Below are 18,687 nucleotides of genomic sequence, written 5' to 3' on the forward strand. Positions count from 1 at the left end.
ATTATTTTCTATTCTAAATTAAGTTCACGTTGTTGCAATTCTTCTTCTTTTCATTGTTAAAACTTTATTTTGGTCATTCTAAACTTGACAGACCTGAATATTTCCATATACAAACAACAGAAAAAGAGGATTGATTGTATGTGAAGTCATGAATCTTCTTACCTACAGCTTGTTAAAAATATATGTGTGTGCACACAGTTCAGCACTTTAGTTCCAAAGCTTGTCTGTGTTGCCCTCTGAACGTCCTTCAAATCTTTTCTTAGCATTTTAAAATGCTTTTTTGGTGCTTTTTTCCTTCCTTAAGTTATCAATATCCTCTTTCTCCAAATTCCCCTTCTCCTAAAAAATCCACTCCCTTGTAACTGATTAGCATAATCAAGGAAAACAGTTCCACACATGGACCATATCTGAAAATGTTTGATTCTGCATCTCTTAATTCATTACCTCCTTGTTAAGATGTGGGAAGCATGCTTCATCACTGGTCCTCTGCTGTCATGGCTGGTTATTGCAGTGATCATATTTCTTAAGTCTTTCAAAGCTATTTTTCTTTACAGTATTGCAGTAATAAAATTTCTATGTGCTACTCACCTTCCTCTGTAATAGTTCATAGAACTTGTTTCAGGTTGTTCTGAATCCCCCACTTCCCTCATCGTATTTTGCATATACTATAATTGGTTCAGCTGTTCTCTGATTGATGGATACTTCCTTAGTTTCCATAAAAATGCTGCTGTGACTGTTTTGGTACATATGGATTCTTTTTCCTCTTTTTTAACCTCTTTAGACTTCGGGAAAAACAGATACACATATGTAGGGAGGATAGACAATTAGGAAGGGAAAAGTAATTTTAAGCACCTATGTGCCAGGCCCAACCTGTGCCCTTTACAACTATCTCATTTGTTATATCTCATCAAGGTGGCCTAATGGAGTCAGGAAGACCTGAATTTTAATCCTATTTCAGACAAGACTCAGACAAATCACTTAGCTATGCTCAGCCTCAGTTTCCCCATCTGTAAGATGGGGGTAATAATAACATCTCTCTTTCAAGGATATTGTTAGGATCAGATGAGATAACATACAAAATGCTTTCCATACCTTAAAGAACTACATAAATGTCAGTGTCGTAAAATTTAGTTAAATCATTTGCTCTTAGGGTATGCACAATGTAGCAATTTTTGGATGTAATTCCAATTTGTTTTCCAGAATAGTTGGATGGATTCACAGCTCCATCAGCAGTGCCCAGATGTGCCTGTGCTACATCCCTTCTGGGAGCTAGCATTTTCCTTTTTTGTTATCTTTGCCAATTTGATGGGTGTAAAGTTGATCCTCAGAGCTGATTTGTGTTTCTTTTATTAGTGATTTGTAGCATATTTTTATATTATTGCTAACTAGCCTTCGAGGACTGCTTGTACGTATGTATTCTTTGTCCATTTTTCTCTTGGGAATGACATTTGTTTTTATGCATTGGAGTTATTTCTCTAAGTATTTTGGATATCAGAAACTTGCTGCAAAGATTTTTTCTTAGTTAATGGTTTTGGTACTAAATTTAGTTTTATTGATTTAATTTGTGCAAAAACTTTTTAAATTTTGAATTAAAAATGATCCATTTGATCTCTTATGATCCTCCTTGCTTAGTCAGGACCTCTCCTGATCATATATTGGAAAGATATTTGCTTCTCTCCTCCTCGGATTCATTTATGATGTGAACTTTTATTATCTAGATCTTGTATCAGTTTGGAGCTTATTGTAGTATATGGTGTAAGACAGAGCTGTCACTCTCGCAGAGACTAGCCTGTCATAGTACAACACAGATAATGTTAATTTGTGGTTTTCTAAATCATATGCATTGGTAGTAGGAATGTATTTCTATTTGAGTTTGACACCACTGGTGTAAGATACTGGTCTAAACTAATTTCTGCCAGACTGCTTTCTGGTTGTCCTAGCAGTTTTAGTTTAATACTGACACAGGTGGGGTCTGTGGGATTATTGAATACTACTAAATTGTATTCATTCCTTCTGAATCTTTTGTTCCTAATGTCTTCCACTGATCAACTTTTCTATTTTTTTAACCATTAACAAATTGTTTTTGATTACTGTTTTGTAGTTTAGTTTGATATCTGATATTGCTAGACCCTCTTCCTTCCCACTTTTTTTCATTATTTCCCTTGAGATTTTTGACCTTTTGTTCCTCCAGGTAAATTTTATTATTTTTTCTGGATCTCTAAAGAAACTCTTTAGTGTTTGCTATAAGGCTTCACTATAAAGTAAACCCTTTAATTTGTGGTACTGAATGAATGAATATAGTATTTTATGTAGTAGTATTATCATTTTTATTATAGTAGTCTGGGCCAACTCTGAGAAATTCATATATATATATAATTATTTTACAAAGTATATTTTGTATTTGCATTCATGTAATTCCTATATGGATCCTGGTAAGTCAAAAACCAGATGGTTTTTATATTCAGCAGTGTTGAATGAAATTTCATTCCTTTCTTGCTGAGTTAGAAAGGCTGATTTGTTTTGTATCCCGCTACTTTGATGAAGTTATTTGTTTCAATTTTTAGTTAAATTATAAAGTTCTATAAGTAGACCATTATTTTTGCAAAAAGGGATAGTTTTGTGTCATCTTTGTTGATGCTTATTCTCTTGATTTCTTTTTCTCCTTACAATTATCGTTTTTAGAACTTTATCACACAATAGTGGTAATAAATTCTTGCTTTACTCCATTTTTAATAGATAGGCCATTAGGGATTCTTTATTATAGATAATGCTAGCTCTTGCTTTAAAATACATACTATTATGTAAGGAAAAGATCCATTTATTCCTTTGTTTTTATTTGTTTATTTTTAAACAAGTGGATGTTGTATTTTGTTAATCTTTACTGAATGGTGTTAAGTTTACAGTTTTCTTAATATTGAACCAACCCTTCGTTCCTGGTGTAACTCCAACCTGGTCATAGTGCATAAATATGTTGCTACAGGTTCTTTGCTGATCTGAAATATTGATCTGTAGTATTCTCTGCTTTGTCTCATCCTGGTCTAGATATCATGACTATTTTTATATCATAATACAAGGATCACTTTTTTTGTTGTTGTTGCTGCCAAATGTTGTGTGATCCTCACTGTGCTTCTTTGCTACTTGAATTCTTGCTCTTGCTGCTTGTACAGTTTTTTGTTTTTGACCTGGGAATTTTGAATTTTAGCTGTGTCTTTTTTTGGGAGTTCTTATTTTGAGGATTCTTTTAGGAGGTGACAGTTTGTTTCTGATTCTATTTTGCCCTATTTCTAGTAAATCTTTTTTTCTCTTTTTGGTGAGGCAAACGGGGTTAAGTGACTTGCCCAGGGTCACACACCTAGTAAGTGTCACTAAAGTGTCTGAGGTGACATTTGAACTCAGGTCCTCCTGACTACAAGGCCAGAGCTCTATCCACTGTGCCACCTAGCTACCACTCTAATAAATTTTGGCAATTTTCATTTATGGTTTCTTGAAATATGATATCTAGGCAAGTGTGTGTGTTCAGGGAGTTTCATTCTTAGATTATCTTTTTTTGACACGTATTCTTTGTTTTTGATAGTAGATACCTTAGATTTGCTTTAATTTTTCAATATTTTAATTTTGTATTATGTTTCTTATCTCATATATCATTAAGTTCAGTTTGCTTTATTGCAATTTTCAGGTTGTTCATGACTTGGATAAGGTTTTCCACTTTCTTTTCTAACCTAGTCTTCAAATTCCTTTCTCCAGAGCTCTTGTTTTCCTTAAAAAAATTTCATTAAAAATACAAAACAAAACAAACCAAACCTTGTTTTATTTCTTCCTGGTGCTTCTGTAGTCTTTGTGGCCAAACTATGTCTCCCCTCCATGATGCTGTATTTTTTCCTGGATTTACCTCTTGGAAGTCTCTTATCTCGCAGTACTTTTTGGTGTTTTCTTTATTTCCATCTTCAGATTCTGATCCTTATATAGTTTTTAAGTCAGGATTAATGTCTGTACTGTAGGATAGGATGGTTAGGTCCTCTTTGGTCCTGATTTAGATTTGTTAGGCTCCTGGCCCTGGTTTCCACCTCCTCCATGCGTCTGTGCTCAGAGCAGCTTAGAGGTGAGTGTTCCCCACTCCCTGGTTGAGGTGCTGTCAAAGGCTTCTGGCCTATTCACCCCAAACTTGTGCTGACTTTCTTGGTGAGACACCTCTTTTAGTGCTCTCAGTTCCTCTGTTATTTTGTTCAGTCATGGGCTGAATGAAGTAGCCTACTGCTGTTTCTCTTTGGATTTGTAAATTATCATTCGTTCTGCTATTCCTAGTTCCCTGCTGAAGGAGAGCTGGGCTTTTCTATGATCTTTCCCATTGCCATTTGAACCAGATATCCTTTAAAGTCTTGTCCCAAACTCCAAACTTGGAACTCTCTGTGCCTTTTCATTTGCCCCCCCCCCCATTTAGGATCAAGGAGATTTATGGAATAAAATCTCAGCTACCTTTTTTAGGGAATAAAGTGTCTTTTAAAAATATATTTGAAAGTTAAACTTTTTTAAGTTTAAGCTGTGTGTGTGTGTGCGCGCGTGTGTATTTACGGAAGAAAGATGCAGATACCAATGATTTCCTGGGAATGCCTTCTTCTCACTCCCAAAGTATAGATAAGAGGTATACAATTTAAAATATTTGGGGCTAATGAGTTAAAAACAAACAAAAACCCCACACCATTAAGCCTTAACATCTACAAAGCACCATGCTAAGTGTTGGGAGTAGAAGTAGAAAACAAGATCTTTGTTTTTTTAAGGAACTCACCACATTCTAGTTTGGGGGAACAGTGTATATAAGAGATTTTAACTTCAAGTCAGATGTAATGGCCCTATTGCCCTTAGGGTCTAGTGGTAAGACAAAGAAAATGTTAATGTATCTTTAATGTCATTTCCATGGATTAAAAACCATGTCCATTTCTGATGTTAGATTATTTATTGATGCCAGGGACTTGGACAGCAGGAACTTTTCTTTTTGGGTGTTTGCTGTGTCTTCAGACTATGCAAAGGGCTATAGCCCTGCAGAAGCCATTGCCAAGTTACATTTCCTTAGTGTTTGCTCCTTTGGATGATGGCTTGTCTGGGGAACACTGCCATTCATAGGAGTCTGGCTTACCTGCTTATTGATAATAATGGTCAAAGGTTGGTGCTGGTTGTTGTAAGGGTGGCAGGCTTCCTCTCCTCAAGTGTTGCCCTTCTCAGTGAAGCAACAGGCTGAAGCAGCTGCAGAAACTGTTAACCAGTTCACTCTCTACAAGGATTGTTCTCCTTATGATGTCTTTGGGGGCTAGGCTATGAACTATCAGTATTGGTCTAAACTAATTTTGGTCATGAACTATCTATCAGTCAGAAGTGGTGGCAGTGGTTTGGATTGCCTGGCACGTGCTATCTCCTGTATTTCCCTCACAGTGCCTTCTTGTTTTAGCTAAGTTGGCTTTCTTGCCTCATGGGCTGGAACTATTTGGCACTTGGGAATGGCTGGCCCTTTTGTTTCATATGGTTGCCTGGCATAGACTTTCTTAAGAAGATGCTAGAGTGAATAAATTCAGTGTAAACTCTTTTAAAGAGAAATGTAGGAATTTGAGAGAGAGGGAATCAAATGGAAGCTTGTAGAAACAATTTAGTGTGGCAAAAAATGCCTGGGAGTGTGAAAAATTTTGAAATGCATGAAAGTGAATGACTTTGTACTGTTAATGAAATGCAAACAAACTTGATGTCTATTGAACTAACTGTCCAATGGCATATGAACTTATAGTTTAAATTTTAATTTTCCACTATGTAGTGTTTGGGGAAAAAAATTAAGATTGTTATCCAAGGTTTCTTTTATATTTCTATTTCTACTTTTTTTTAATTGACTTAACCAAATGCTTTGTCTCTGTTCCTTCTCAATTTTTTTTCTTACCAGTGTCATATAGTACAGAACTTCAGTATCAAACTAGACGTTGTTGGAGCATTGGACTCCAGCTGATCAGGGAATTATTTATTCCATTACTCTTCTAGGAAACTGTCCAGTTCCATTCCAGTGATTGTTGTCTGTGGAATAGCCAGTTTAGTCCAATTGCCTGATGAAAATTGGTAGTCTGGTAGGCTAATTTTTTGATATCTGGCATTGTGCCATTTACATATTCTTTGTTTCAGGTTACTTATCTGTAATTCTGATGTTATTTATCTTTTTAACTGGAGAGTTAAGGCATTTGTATTGGTCATGGAATAACATGTCCCTTGTTGCTGCAGTGTAATATAATTGCCGTTTCTGGCTTGTACAGCTATTGCTTTTTTGAATTGAGACATATAGGTGGATCCAGAACTTAGAAATGTTGCTTTTTCCTGTTATGTATAGTGCTTCTTCTCCAGGTGAAAAATTGGATTTTATTTTATTTATTTATTATCTTTTGAATTCATTCAAATTATTTGAAAAGAAAAAAAACTGAAGAATTCTGAATCGTTTTGAGATACAAAATTGTTTGTTTTGTCATTTTATTTTTATTTATTACAGAATATTTTGAAGACAATATTGTGAAGTTAAACAGATTATTTCTTGTTAACCTTTACTGCTCTTTCATTTCAGTAGGAATAATCCACTGGAAGAAATGGGTCGTTCCAACTCTAGATCACATTCTTCAAGATCAAAGTCCAGATCACAATCAAGTTCCAGGTCAAGGTCCAGATCACATTCTAGAAAGAAGAGATACAGGTGAATTCATCAATTTTTACCTCTTTAGTTCCCCTTTTATTGTCTTTATTCATTGCTTTTAGATGTTTATCAATTCGTGGTTGGTAGAAACAACATAGTTTTTTTTCACATTGCATTTTATTATTCTTTTTCATGATTTTTTGTCTTACTCATTACACCTTCACTTCTTCTTATACATCTTTATTTCTTTTCTTAACATTGACCACAAAGAAATTAGACTTTCCTATTTACCAGTAATAAGTTTTTTTATCCAGATTTAGCCTTTAAAAAATAAATTTTTCTTGATGTAGTTTATCAAACAGAATGGTAAGGAAAAGAAAAAAGTATTAAACTGACATTTCCAGTTTTGTTTTTATGAAAGATAGCAATATTTGTTTTAACTTTAATTTCATATTTGTTACATTTAATGAGAAAAATACAGAATGCTAAAATGATGTATTTCCCATTCTCATTACATTAATTGTTTTTTTTTTTCAATTTTAGTTCTAGGTCTCGTTCCAGGACATATTCACGATCTCGTAGTAGAGATCGTGTTTATTCTAGAGATTATCGTCGAGATTACAGAAATAATAGAGGAATGAGAAGGCCTTATGGGTACAGAGGAAGGGGTAGAGGGTATTATCAAGGAGGTGGTGGTAGATATCATCGAGGTGGCTATAGACCTGTCTGGAATAGAAGACACTCACGGAGCCCTAGACGGGGTCGCTCACGTTCCAGGAGTCCAAAACGAAGATCTGTGTCTTCTCAGAGATCTAGAAGCCGATCTCGCCGGTCTTACAGATCTTCCAGGTCTCCAAGGTCATCTTCATCTCGCTCATCATCCCCATATAGCAAATCACCTGTCTCTTCCAAAAGACGAGGGTCACTTGAAAAGCAGACCAAAAAAACTGAAGGGGCTCCCCAAGAAGAAAGCCCTTTGAAAAGCAAATCACAGGATGAACAGAAAGATACATTTGAGCATGACCCCTCTGAACCCATTGATGATTTTAATAAATCATCAGCAGCGTCTGGTGACATTTGGCCTGGTCTTTCAGCATATGATAATAGCCCAAGATCACCCCATAGCCCTTCTCCTATTGCTACACCACCTAGTCAGAGTTCATCTTGTTCAGATGCACCCATGCTCAGCACAGCCCACTCTGCAAAAAATACTCCTTCTCAGCATTCACATTCCATTCAGCATAGTCCTGAAAGGTCTGGATCTGGTTCCCTTGGAAATGGTTCTAGTCGCTACAGCCCTTCTCAGAATAGTCCAATTCATCATATACCTTCACGAAGAAGCCCTGCAAAGACAATCCCACCACAGAATGTTCCAAGGGAAGAAACTAGAATACGTTCTTCATTTTATCCTGATGGTGGAGATCAGGAAACTGCAAAGACTGGAAAGTTTTTAAAAAGGTAAGAAAGAACTACATTAGGGATAATTCTTGTTAAAAATAGTGTTGTTCATTTCATCTTTTAAATTCTGTTTGGCTGTGTAAGTTTGGGAATCAGGGTTACACATTTTAACTTTAGCTTGGTCATGCTAAAGCCTTATTTTGTACTTTTTGTCATAATATATTCCCAAATTATTTTTTTAATTTTTGGAATATTGGAGAATGAGCTAAATCTGAGGATAAACAAATTTATACTCTTCTTTTGGTTCTATTAATTTTCAGACCTTCCTGGCATAATTATATGTAAAAAACTAAGAAGGGTTAGAAAGTTGAACTGTTGATTAATTTCTGAAGAGTTTTAATTTTAGCCAACAAGTTAATTATGTAAATTTGGGGCATTTTTACCCTAAATAAGTGATGTTGAATTATGTAATGTTTTTCTTGGTGTAAGCCTCTCTGTTAACATAATCTGCCTGTATCATAAGAAATTTCATTTTTCCAACTGATTCATAAGCACAGTATTTTCATACAGAGCTTGAAATATGAGTTGTATGTGTTTTGTTACATAGCTTTTAATTTACAGTTTTAATTTCAAGTGTTTTAGACACTTGGCTGAGGAAGCTTACTGAAAATGTACTTTTATTGGAGTGCTTTTGATATTTTTTTTGTTAGGAAATTGAATAGGCATATTATTGACAGTGTTAGCACAGTTTTGTTTATTCAAGCTGATATGATAATTCCTATTTATGAATATGCCAGGAGTCTTTTTCCTAGAGCAAAGTAAATTTGTAAATTTGGAAGTATTTTGTGATTGAAATGAAGGTTATGATACGTAATATATATTTTTGCTGTTATTTATTCACTGATCTTGTATAAAAATGCTAGTGTTGAAAGTAATTTGCTAAGGACTAATTAAGTGAAATAGTCCGAATCTTTTGGTAGGTGGTTTTAAACAAAAAGTAAATTTATGCAAACACTTCATATCTAAGGAATAGTTCTAAGTTAGCAATTGAGAAGCTAGCTTTGTAAGTTGTAGAATTTATTTCTGAAGCTTTGTAGAAATGTATGAATTTGGCATACAGAATTATGGACTGTGGTATTAATTAGGTTGGGCTTTTGAGGAGATTTTTACTTTTGTTAACTTTTAGGAGCTTATTATGTAATTCGTATAGCCTTTAAAAGTAGCTTTATAAAGTGCCACCTATATGTGTTTAATGCTTTGCATAAAGCAGAATGTTAAATAGAAACGTTTTTCATTGTGGAATTTATTCCTTTTGTTGCTGATCCTGTGATGTTGGGCAACACATTAAGTATAAAAGTGAATGACAGTGAATGCAATCCAGAGTTACCATCCTCTTCTTTGCTATTTACAGGTACACAGATGAAGAGTCTAGAGTATACCTGCTTGATAGGGGTAATACCAGGGAGAAAGAGGCCTCAAAGGAGAAAGGAACAGAAAAAGGGAGGGCAGAGGGAGAATGGGAGGATCAGGAAGCTTTAGATTATTTCAGTGATAAAGAGGCTGGAAAACGAAAGTTTAATGATTCAGAAGGGGATGACACAGAGGAGACAGAGGATTATAGACAGTTCAGGAAGTCTGTCCTGGCAGATCAGGGTAAAAATTTTGCTACTGCATCTCACCGGAATGCTGAGGAGGAAGGAACCAAGTACAAATCTAAAGTTTCACTCAAGGGCAATAGAGAAAATGATGGATTTAGAGAAGAGAAAAATTATAAACTTAAAGAGACTGGCTATGTAGTGGAAAGGCCTAGCACTACAAAAGATAAGCACAAGGAAGACGACAAAAGTTCTGAGAGAATAATGGTGAAGAAAGAAACTCAGTCACCTGAGCAGGTAAAGTCTGAAAAGCTCAAAGAACTCTTTGATTACAGTCCCCCTCTACACAAGAATCTGGAGGCGAGAGAAAAGTCTACCTTCAGAGAGGAGAGCCCACTTAGGATCAAAATGATAGCCAGTGATTCCCATCGCCCTGAAGTCAAACTCAAAATGGCACCTGTACCTCTTGATGATTCCAACAGGTAAATGATCTGACAGAGGTGTTCAGTAAACTTTGTGCATATATGAGTTAATACTGAACTATTGTTAATCTTGTTTTTTTTCCCCATAATGTTTCTCTCCATGATATGCAAACCAATGGTGTTTTTTCTTTTGTGTGTGTGTTTTTGTTATTGACATACTCTAGACCTGCTTCCTTGACTAAAGACAGGCTGCTTGCTAGTACACTTGTCCATTCTGTCAAGAAAGAACAAGAATTCCGGTCCATCTTTGACCACATTAAGTTGCCACAGGCCAGCAAAAGCACTTCAGAGTCATTTATTCAGCACATTGTGTCCTTGGTTCATCATGTTAAAGGTAAGTTTAGGTTATATAATTGTTACATGAAAATAAAAAATTAATTTAGGAGAAATGAACAGAAACAGTCTGAACTAACTAAACTTTAAAGTCTTTGGGGAAATTTGTTTTTTGTAATCTTAGAGTGCTTAGTGTGTCAAACCCCTGAAGTATTTAATAAAAATGTGACTTAAATTTTAGATAAGTTAACAAAGAAATCCTGTCCTTAGAAATAAACTTTATGATAAATGAGAATTTGTTTATTAACGTGAAACTTTATAAAATACTTGAACCCTGCCCAATTGGGCATTTTGAAATTTTAAAATTTCATATTATAAACTTAGTTTTATCCATTGAATAGACAACATGGAGATTATTTTTATGTTTTGTTATGGTGGTACTGTTGGTATATATGAGAGCAAATTAGAATAAAGTTTCATTCTTCATCATTACTTGTCTGTAGTATATGCGTGTACTACTATGTATCTTTACTATGTTTGATTATGTAGTACTCAAGGTTTTATGATATAAATTTGGCAGCGTTTTTTGTTCCTATTTCTGAAATAAGTATTTTGAAAGTTCTAGGTAGACAGATTATTGTGCTATTGTGAAATATTGTACTATTGTACAATATTCTACTGTTGTATTGTACAGTACTCCTGTGCTAGGGAGACAGTATTGTAATTAAATAATTTAATAAATTCAACTTCCAATTTTGAATAGTGCATTTGAAGTCAAGTGAAATGTTGAATTATAACTACCTCATCTCTTGTTTTTATGATGCTTAATTTTTATGGTGATAGCTTTTATGAAATAGTGAACAAACCAAAAAGAAGTCATATATGTATTGTCATAGTACTTAAGAAGGGGAAAACCTAATCCATTTAAAAGGATATAAACTAAAAGAAGATTAGGCAATTGTTAAGTCAGTTTTTATATGTAAGAAACATAAGATTCTAAATATTTTGGAGTTTCCTATGTTTTCATCAGTATGTGAGTTTCAAAGGTTTTAAAGCTGTTCAGAAGTTTTGGGGCATTACTTTTTGGGCAGCTGCATCAGTTGAAGGCAGCTTAACTGAAATGTTTTTTTTTCCCCCCCAGAATACTTCCTGGCTGGTTAGTATTGAAACCAAACCTCTTTTTTTCTTTTTTTTGAAGAACCTTTTGACTTCTAACTCTATAAGCCTAAATTTGCCATCCACAATTTATTTCGTGCCAATATTCAAATTGCAACTGGTGGTTAGACTACTGAATTTCCCTTGAAATGTAGTACCGAAGGCAAACATTTTAGCCTTTGGCAGCGTAACTAGGTTTGAAAACCAGTTTGTGGCCGAATTATTGATGTACATGAAACATTGGAATTATTGGTTTCTTTTTTCCCCTTCCTTTTTTTCTCCTTTTTTTGGCCTTTCTCGATATTTCATGAATAATACTGAATTTTGAGATCAGATTTTAGTAAATTTTGTCCTTTTTCATTTTCTTTTTTTTTTAAACTGTAGTTATGTTTCATTATTGGTATTGTGCAACCGATCTGAACAGCTCTTTCTTCATATAGAGCTGAAAATGCCCAGTGATGTTTTCTTTTTCATTGTAACTAGGTCCTGGAATATGTTTTGAAATGGCAAAATCCATGTTTCAAAGTAAAATAGCTGTTGAAAGATACAGATGCAAAAACAGGCAAAGTTGAATCTTCTGTCTTCCTGGCAAAAATGGCATAAAAACTGAGTTGCTAGCTCAAATTCCTGGGTTTCATGGAATTATGATTGAGGCACTACCCTTGTAGTGGCCGTTTCAAGTTTTAATGATTGGTTATGAGACATGTGCTGGATATTGGGCGGTAAGTTGACACAGATGTATGTTGACCTGTTAAGCAGATAGCTTGCTTCATATGTAACATTTCATAGTTCATAACTTTTTTGCGTCTTTCTAGTTTACATTATAAAACACATTTGTTGAGCTGGTCTTTAAAAACAAAAAAGAAAATTACTGTTACTGATCTTTAAAAATTGTTTAAAGAAAAGCAAGAAAAAATCAGTTATCAAATATGCTGTCAGGTTTGCCAAGATGCCAGATTTTTTTTTTAAATAAATATTAATAATAAGGGTGTTTCCCCCCCCATTAGAACTGGCAGTGTAAAGACATTTTCTACACATAATAATTTATCATACTTCTAAATACAGAAATTATAGTTTGTGTTTATTAAAACATTTGTAGTCATTTCAGTATTGCACTAATTCAGAATATTCTCTTTGCTTCCTCCAATTAATGACTTGAAACTACGCATGGGCAAGGTGTAGAGATGCCCGTAGACTACTATTCTTTTGTTTCTTCTATTTAAGGAAAGAGTACATCAGTGAAATGGGGAAAAAAGATTCTTGACTTAATCCTACCATTATTGTGTTTGGCTTATAGGGAGTATTGATAGGGTATACTTTGAGGTAGCTTGCAATGGTTGTGTTCCGTTACTATCGCTACAAATTGAGGTACAAGAATTAAGAGAACAGGGAGGGAATTCTTTGTAATACTTGTATTTCTCCTGCTAGGTTTCTTGAGTGTTTTATTTACTTTTTCACCTGCTACATCCCCTTCTGTCAGGAATGGAAATGCCTGTGAATATAGAAATAACTAACCAAGTAGTATTTCTCCTAACCAACAGAACAATACTTCAAATCAGCTGCAATGACCCTAAATGAAAGGTTCACCTCATATCAGAAGGCTACAGAAGAACATTGCACCCGGCAAAAAAGCCCAGAAATACACAGGTATGTGGCATTGTATACGCGTTACGTAAAGATAATGACTTCATTTGGAAAGTGTAAGTTTAGAAAATTATGACACATGTACATTGATTTTGGAACCATTCCTCTCTATAGTTTCAAGTTCTATAGTTTTGGTTTAAGATAAGTAAAAAATACAATTTTTTCCATTTTATTCTTTTTATTTTTTTTTTTTTAAGGCAGTTGGTGTTAAGTGACTTGCCCAGGGTTACTCAGCTAGTAAGGTCTGAGGCCAGATTTGAACTCTGTCCTCTTGACTGCAGGGCTGGTGCTTTATTCAGTGTGCCACTTACTGCTCCTCCATTTTATTCTATAAAGACTTAGCTTTGTGTGTGAAATTTGCCAGAATTTTTCATTGAACATTCTAAGAAAGGCAAATTTATAACAGTCTGGTTTTGACTGAGATTAGAACATAACAATGCTAAATATTACTCTTTTCTTTACTAGTATCTCATTTTGGAGGAATTGCTGCATGATATATTTTGGGAGGTACTTCTGATGAAAACTCTTCCTCATTTAAAAAATTTTTAAACAATCTTAATAGTATTTTTTTCCAATTACATGTAAAGATAGTTTTTAACACTCATTTTTGTAAGATTTTAAGTTTCATCTTCCTCACTTTTTGCATAGCAATTCAAATTAGAATAAATGTGTTATTAAAAGACATTATGAAACAAGATATAAAAATTTCAGTTGCACATAGAAACTGTATTATTAGATCTCATGCTATAAGATAACTTTTGTAGAACTCTGTACATATTCTGTAGATAAGGCTGGAAACATCCTTGAGTTCTTAAGGAACCTTATTTACTTAGAATTATTTGTGAATAAGATCTTTAAGAATATTGTTATTTTACTTTTCCATTGAACACTTGAAGAACAGCTGATTATAAATTGAGGACAAAGAGGAAAATGGCTCGACATTCTTCTAGTTTCCAAAGCACTATTGTAACAGCAGTTGATGTTTATAATGATAGCACCAAGTATTAAGGTCTTAAGGTATACTGAGAATATCCTTTTTATAGAGGCAAGGCTATGTGCAATTTTCTCTTTAAATAAGCTTTCCACTGAAATTGTTTTAAGGTTTTGTCCTTAAAGGAACAAGGTTCAGTTGTCTTGACAGTTTTTTTTTGTTTTTGTTTTTGGTAGTCAATGGGGTTAAGTGGCTTGCCCAGGGTCACACAGCTAGTAAGTGTTAATGTGTCCGAGGCCAGATTTGAACTCAGGTCCTCCTGACTCCAGGGCAGGTGCTGTATCCACTTCACCACCTAACTGTCCCTAGAAAGTTTGTTCTTGTGGAATGCTTCATTCCCAACTGGTGGCAGATGAGGATGTATTATAATAGATCAATTTATTAGTAACTGTGCTAATTTTATTACTTTGCTAAGTCATTTTACTGGTTTAAAGAAATCCTACATTTTTTCTTTTACCAGACTAGGCAATATATAACCACAATGATAACAAATACACTTAATTTTAATTTATATTAAGGAGAATTGACATCTCTCCGAGTGCCCTGAGGAAGCATACCCGCTTATCAGGAGAAGAGAGAGTTTTTAAAGAAGAAAATCAAAAGGTATGGTCTTGATGACTACTTCATGTTAAGTTTAGTGTCTTGATAATCTTGCATTTAAATTTCATCTAAATGGCAAGCAAAATATATTAGTCACAGATATTTCTTCCTGTTTATAATTTTGAGGAATGTCTGGTATATGTATAGATATTTATGAAGCATGTAAAAAGATACAGCTTTAGACTTAAAATAACATAGTCTGATTTAGATATATCAAATAGACTCAACAGGCTTACTTTTTTGTAAGGAGTTAGTTTTGAGGAGGAAGATACATGTTTACAATAAGGTGTGTTTCTGAGTTTACAGTGGCAGTTAAAACTTAGAATATAAAGGGAAGAAAAGGTAAAAATAATTAAATTGTGATGGTAATCAGAACTTTGACCTGTATGATATGGATTTGTGTTTTAATTGTTGTAGATTAGTGCTCAATGAGGAAATTCCCTTTATCGAATAGATTGGCAACTTCTGCGATTTATAATTTGAGGTTTGCAAGGACAGTGAAATCTTAAGGGACTTGTTCAAGAATGCATAAGCCAGTCTATGTGAAATCTGAGACTTAACCCAGGTATTTCTTGTTATGGCTGTTTATCACTGTACCACCCTGACTGATGAAACAGGCAGAGGCAATAGAACTATGCCTTAATGTAAAAGTGGCCAGCCCAGGAAAACAAAAAGCATATTCCTTTCTTACTGGGTGACTAGTAATAACCTTTTGTGGCTTATTTAAGAGCCTAACCACCATTTTTAATGCTATTCTTACATGAGAGTTTGTTCTGAGTTCCAAACATCCGAATTAGAAATGAATCCTTGGCACATAAACCTTTTTGAAGTTAGCAACAGAAAACCTTCATGGTGGAGAAATAAGGCCTAACTGGTAAATTTGTGAGAAGTCATTGGAGCAGAGTAAGCATGAAATCAAGTGGCAAAGTGAAAGATAATTTTACTTTCTCTGCTTATATAAACCTATTTTCATGTTACTGCTGAGCCAGATGTGGTTTTGAAGAGTAGAGTGGTAGAAATGTGGCAAAGGATTGAGCTAACCTGAAATGCATTTCTTCCTTTTCAGGATATAAATTTTTATGATGTAAATTGCTTAATAGAGCATGACATTAATAATCCGCTAAAGACCTACATTGCTGGCCTCTTCATGCTCTATAAGATACCCTGGATTCTTGGAAGTCTTTGCCATCAATCAGTGACATTTCTGACAGGCACTAATAAGCTGAAAAAGATAGTTGTTTTGGGCCTAATGATGCTATGATCTGAGGACCAGCCTCATAAGTTTGGCTACGAGATGACACCGTTTTGGCCAAAAAAATTCTCTAAAATCATCACTAGTTTGTGTGGGAGTTGTAGTTTGTGTTGATAGCAGGGGAGAAATCATACTGATGAAATCAGAAATCCTTGAGAGGTTGAAGACAGTAACCTCTGTTAACGAATTTCTGGTGGCTACAATAGACTTATTGGTTTGAGAAGTTACTGAACTTGACTACTCTTATGTGGATTGGGAACATGTGGTACAATATTGTAATGAGTCTTGCTTTATTATGACACTGGTGTAACTCATTTGCCTTTGGAAGTTTCGTTATAGATGTTCAAAGTTAGTGGTAACCATGATGAATTTTGTGCATATGTGTGTGCAGATATATGAGTGACTAATGATGTGTGTGTATTGATTTATTTATACATATGTGGGAGGGTAAGGGTGTAAATTCATTTGATCAGATAGATAGAGATATTCCCCTCATTCTGTTCATTGTGTTTTGAAGTTCTTAGAGATAATGTGAACTGAAAAAGTTTGGGGGAAACATTAGTATTGTGAGGTCAAGGACTATTTCTAATTCTCTTTTGTATCTTCCACAGCACCTAGCACAGTGTCTTGAACGTAGTAGGCAGTCAATAAATATTTGTTGACTGAATGAATGAATGGATCATTTAAGATCCTGTGCTGGAAACTTAAAAGCAGTGATATTCAGACTGTGATACTCAAGCTTCATTTAGCTCTTTCAGTCAGGTACAACCTATCTTTTCTGTAGTTAGAATATTATTTTATACACACTCTAATTGGATGTACAGTAGCTTTGTGACTTTTTGTTTAATGACAAAGGTAAAAGTGGCTCCAGAATCATCTAACTGTGAGTACCACTGCTTCAAAGATTGAAAACCATGATGCCGCAGGTCATAAGAAGCAGCAGGAAGACATTGCATTGGCACCTCTCTCCTTTTCCTCCCTTCTTTTCTTTCTTTCACAGTGGGGTTTTAATTTTAGTTTTGACTCTTTGTATGAAGATGAAAAGAGCAAAAGTAAGAGGCTTACTGCTCTTCTTTTTTCCTCCATTATTCTAGGAATAAATATATACATCTTAGTGGTTTGGAGTATTTTATATTTTCAGTAAATAGTTTTTATTCTCATCACTGATTACTATCAAGGATACCCATATTGGTTTGTATTTTAGTGATTATATAATTCTACAACACCCCTCCCCCCTGCATCTCTTCATCTTCCCGAACGCCTGACAGTTTAAAGAAAAAAATCAATGGAATTGATTGCAATGAAGGAAACTTCTTTAAATTAGTGCCTTTTGCACACCTGAATTGAAAGATAGGTGATAGGATATGGTCCAGGTTACTGAGTTCAGGATTGGGAATTAACGTATTTCTGACTTTGTCTCTCCTGTATTAGAGTCAGTTTAATTGTTCACTTGCAAATTACAGAAAGTGACTTTTCTGTTATTGTTATTCATGAGGGTTAGTCAAGTTACTGTTTAGTGTAAGTGAGCCCAAGCTGCTGAGAACTGTTTTGGTATTTATATGACTATTAAGTTCACAAGAGAAGCAACTGTTCTATGGCCACAGATTGTACTTTTAATACTAGCTACTCAAAAATATGTTGGTGGAACAAGGGGCACTCAATGATATAGTGTGTACAGATCTTTGTTGTTAAGATTAAAAATAATTATACATCTTTTGCAACTGACAATAAGGAATGTGAAAAGGACAACACATTTTTTTAAAAGCTTGTAACGTTTACTGGAAAATTAGCTTTTAGACTATGCCCCTCCTCTCCATCCATATTAATATTTTCCCTTAAATTTTCAGGGAAATCATCTTCCTAAGTATATATTTATTATAAATTAGTATAGAGTATATGGTATGTAGTGTATATTATAACATTCTTTCTACCATTACAATTCCAGGTTAGATACGGGTAGATAGGTTGGCTATATTTTTCACTTTTACATATATTGTAAATGCTTTATTTCACATTTGTTCCATTCATAGGGAGATAAAAAATTAAGGTGTGATTCTGCTGATCTTCGACATGACATTGATCGTCGTAGAAAAGAAAGAAGTAAAGAACGGGGGGATTCCAAGGGCTCCAGGGAATCCAGTGGATCCAGAAAGCAAGAAAAAACTGCTAAAGATTACAAAGAATACAAATCTTACAAAGATGACAGGTAATTGTTAAAATGATCTAAGTAGGTTTTAGCTTCTAATTAGCCTTTTGTAATTGTCAGCTTAATTGCTTTCAATTTTCACTGTGTAATCGAATGTTTAAATTTAAACAATTAAAATTATTTGTTTTACAGCAAAAATGTATTTGTCTTTTACACGGCTTATGGTGGATGAGGACAAAAACTTTGGAATAGCAAGCTAACACTGAAAAAAAAAATGACAAATTAATGTGTCCTATTATCCAGGCTACATCAGGAGGTTGGACTTCAATGCAGTGCATTTCTAGAAACAGTTTGTGTAAGAACTTTGGTTCGTTATGCTTGATTCCGCACTTTTTCAACTCATAACACCCAGAGTACAAGAATTTTAAAAATGATGACCAGAGGTTTTTAACATGGGTGAGATGGGGGGAGGAAGTACTAATTTTTAAGAAATATCAATGTG

At 34.5% G+C, this 18,687-nt stretch overlaps 1 protein-coding gene across 6 annotated transcripts in view; it reads left to right on the top strand.

The window, feature by feature from the left end:
* The window catches only part of BCLAF1 (BCL2 associated transcription factor 1), a 39,485-nt gene that overhangs the window by 10,882 nt on the left and 9,916 nt on the right, over window positions 1–18,687 (top strand). For 3 of the 6 annotated variants that reach the window (XM_027850750.1, XM_027850752.1, XM_027850753.1), the window contains exons 3-9: window positions 6,584–6,709; window positions 7,193–8,107; window positions 9,459–10,124; window positions 10,289–10,458; window positions 13,094–13,199; window positions 14,706–14,790; window positions 18,070–18,245. In XM_027850750.1, coding sequence (XP_027706551.1) covers window positions 6,606–6,709; window positions 7,193–8,107; window positions 9,459–10,124; window positions 10,289–10,458; window positions 13,094–13,199; window positions 14,706–14,790; window positions 18,070–18,245 — 2,222 coding nt within the window. In that variant the 5' untranslated portion in view covers window positions 6,584–6,605. Of the gene's footprint in view, window positions 1–6,583; window positions 6,710–7,192; window positions 8,108–9,458; window positions 10,125–10,288; window positions 10,459–13,093; window positions 13,200–14,705; window positions 14,791–18,069; window positions 18,246–18,377; window positions 18,541–18,687 lie in introns of all 6 variants that reach the window. The other 3 variants (XR_003568158.1, XM_027850754.1, XM_027850751.1) reach the window with 3 other exon arrangements.

This window comes from Vombatus ursinus, unplaced genomic scaffold (genome assembly GCF_900497805.2).
Source record: "Vombatus ursinus unplaced genomic scaffold, bare-nosed wombat genome assembly UNPS02009132.1, whole genome shotgun sequence".
NCBI lineage: Eukaryota > Metazoa > Chordata > Mammalia > Diprotodontia > Vombatidae > Vombatus > Vombatus ursinus.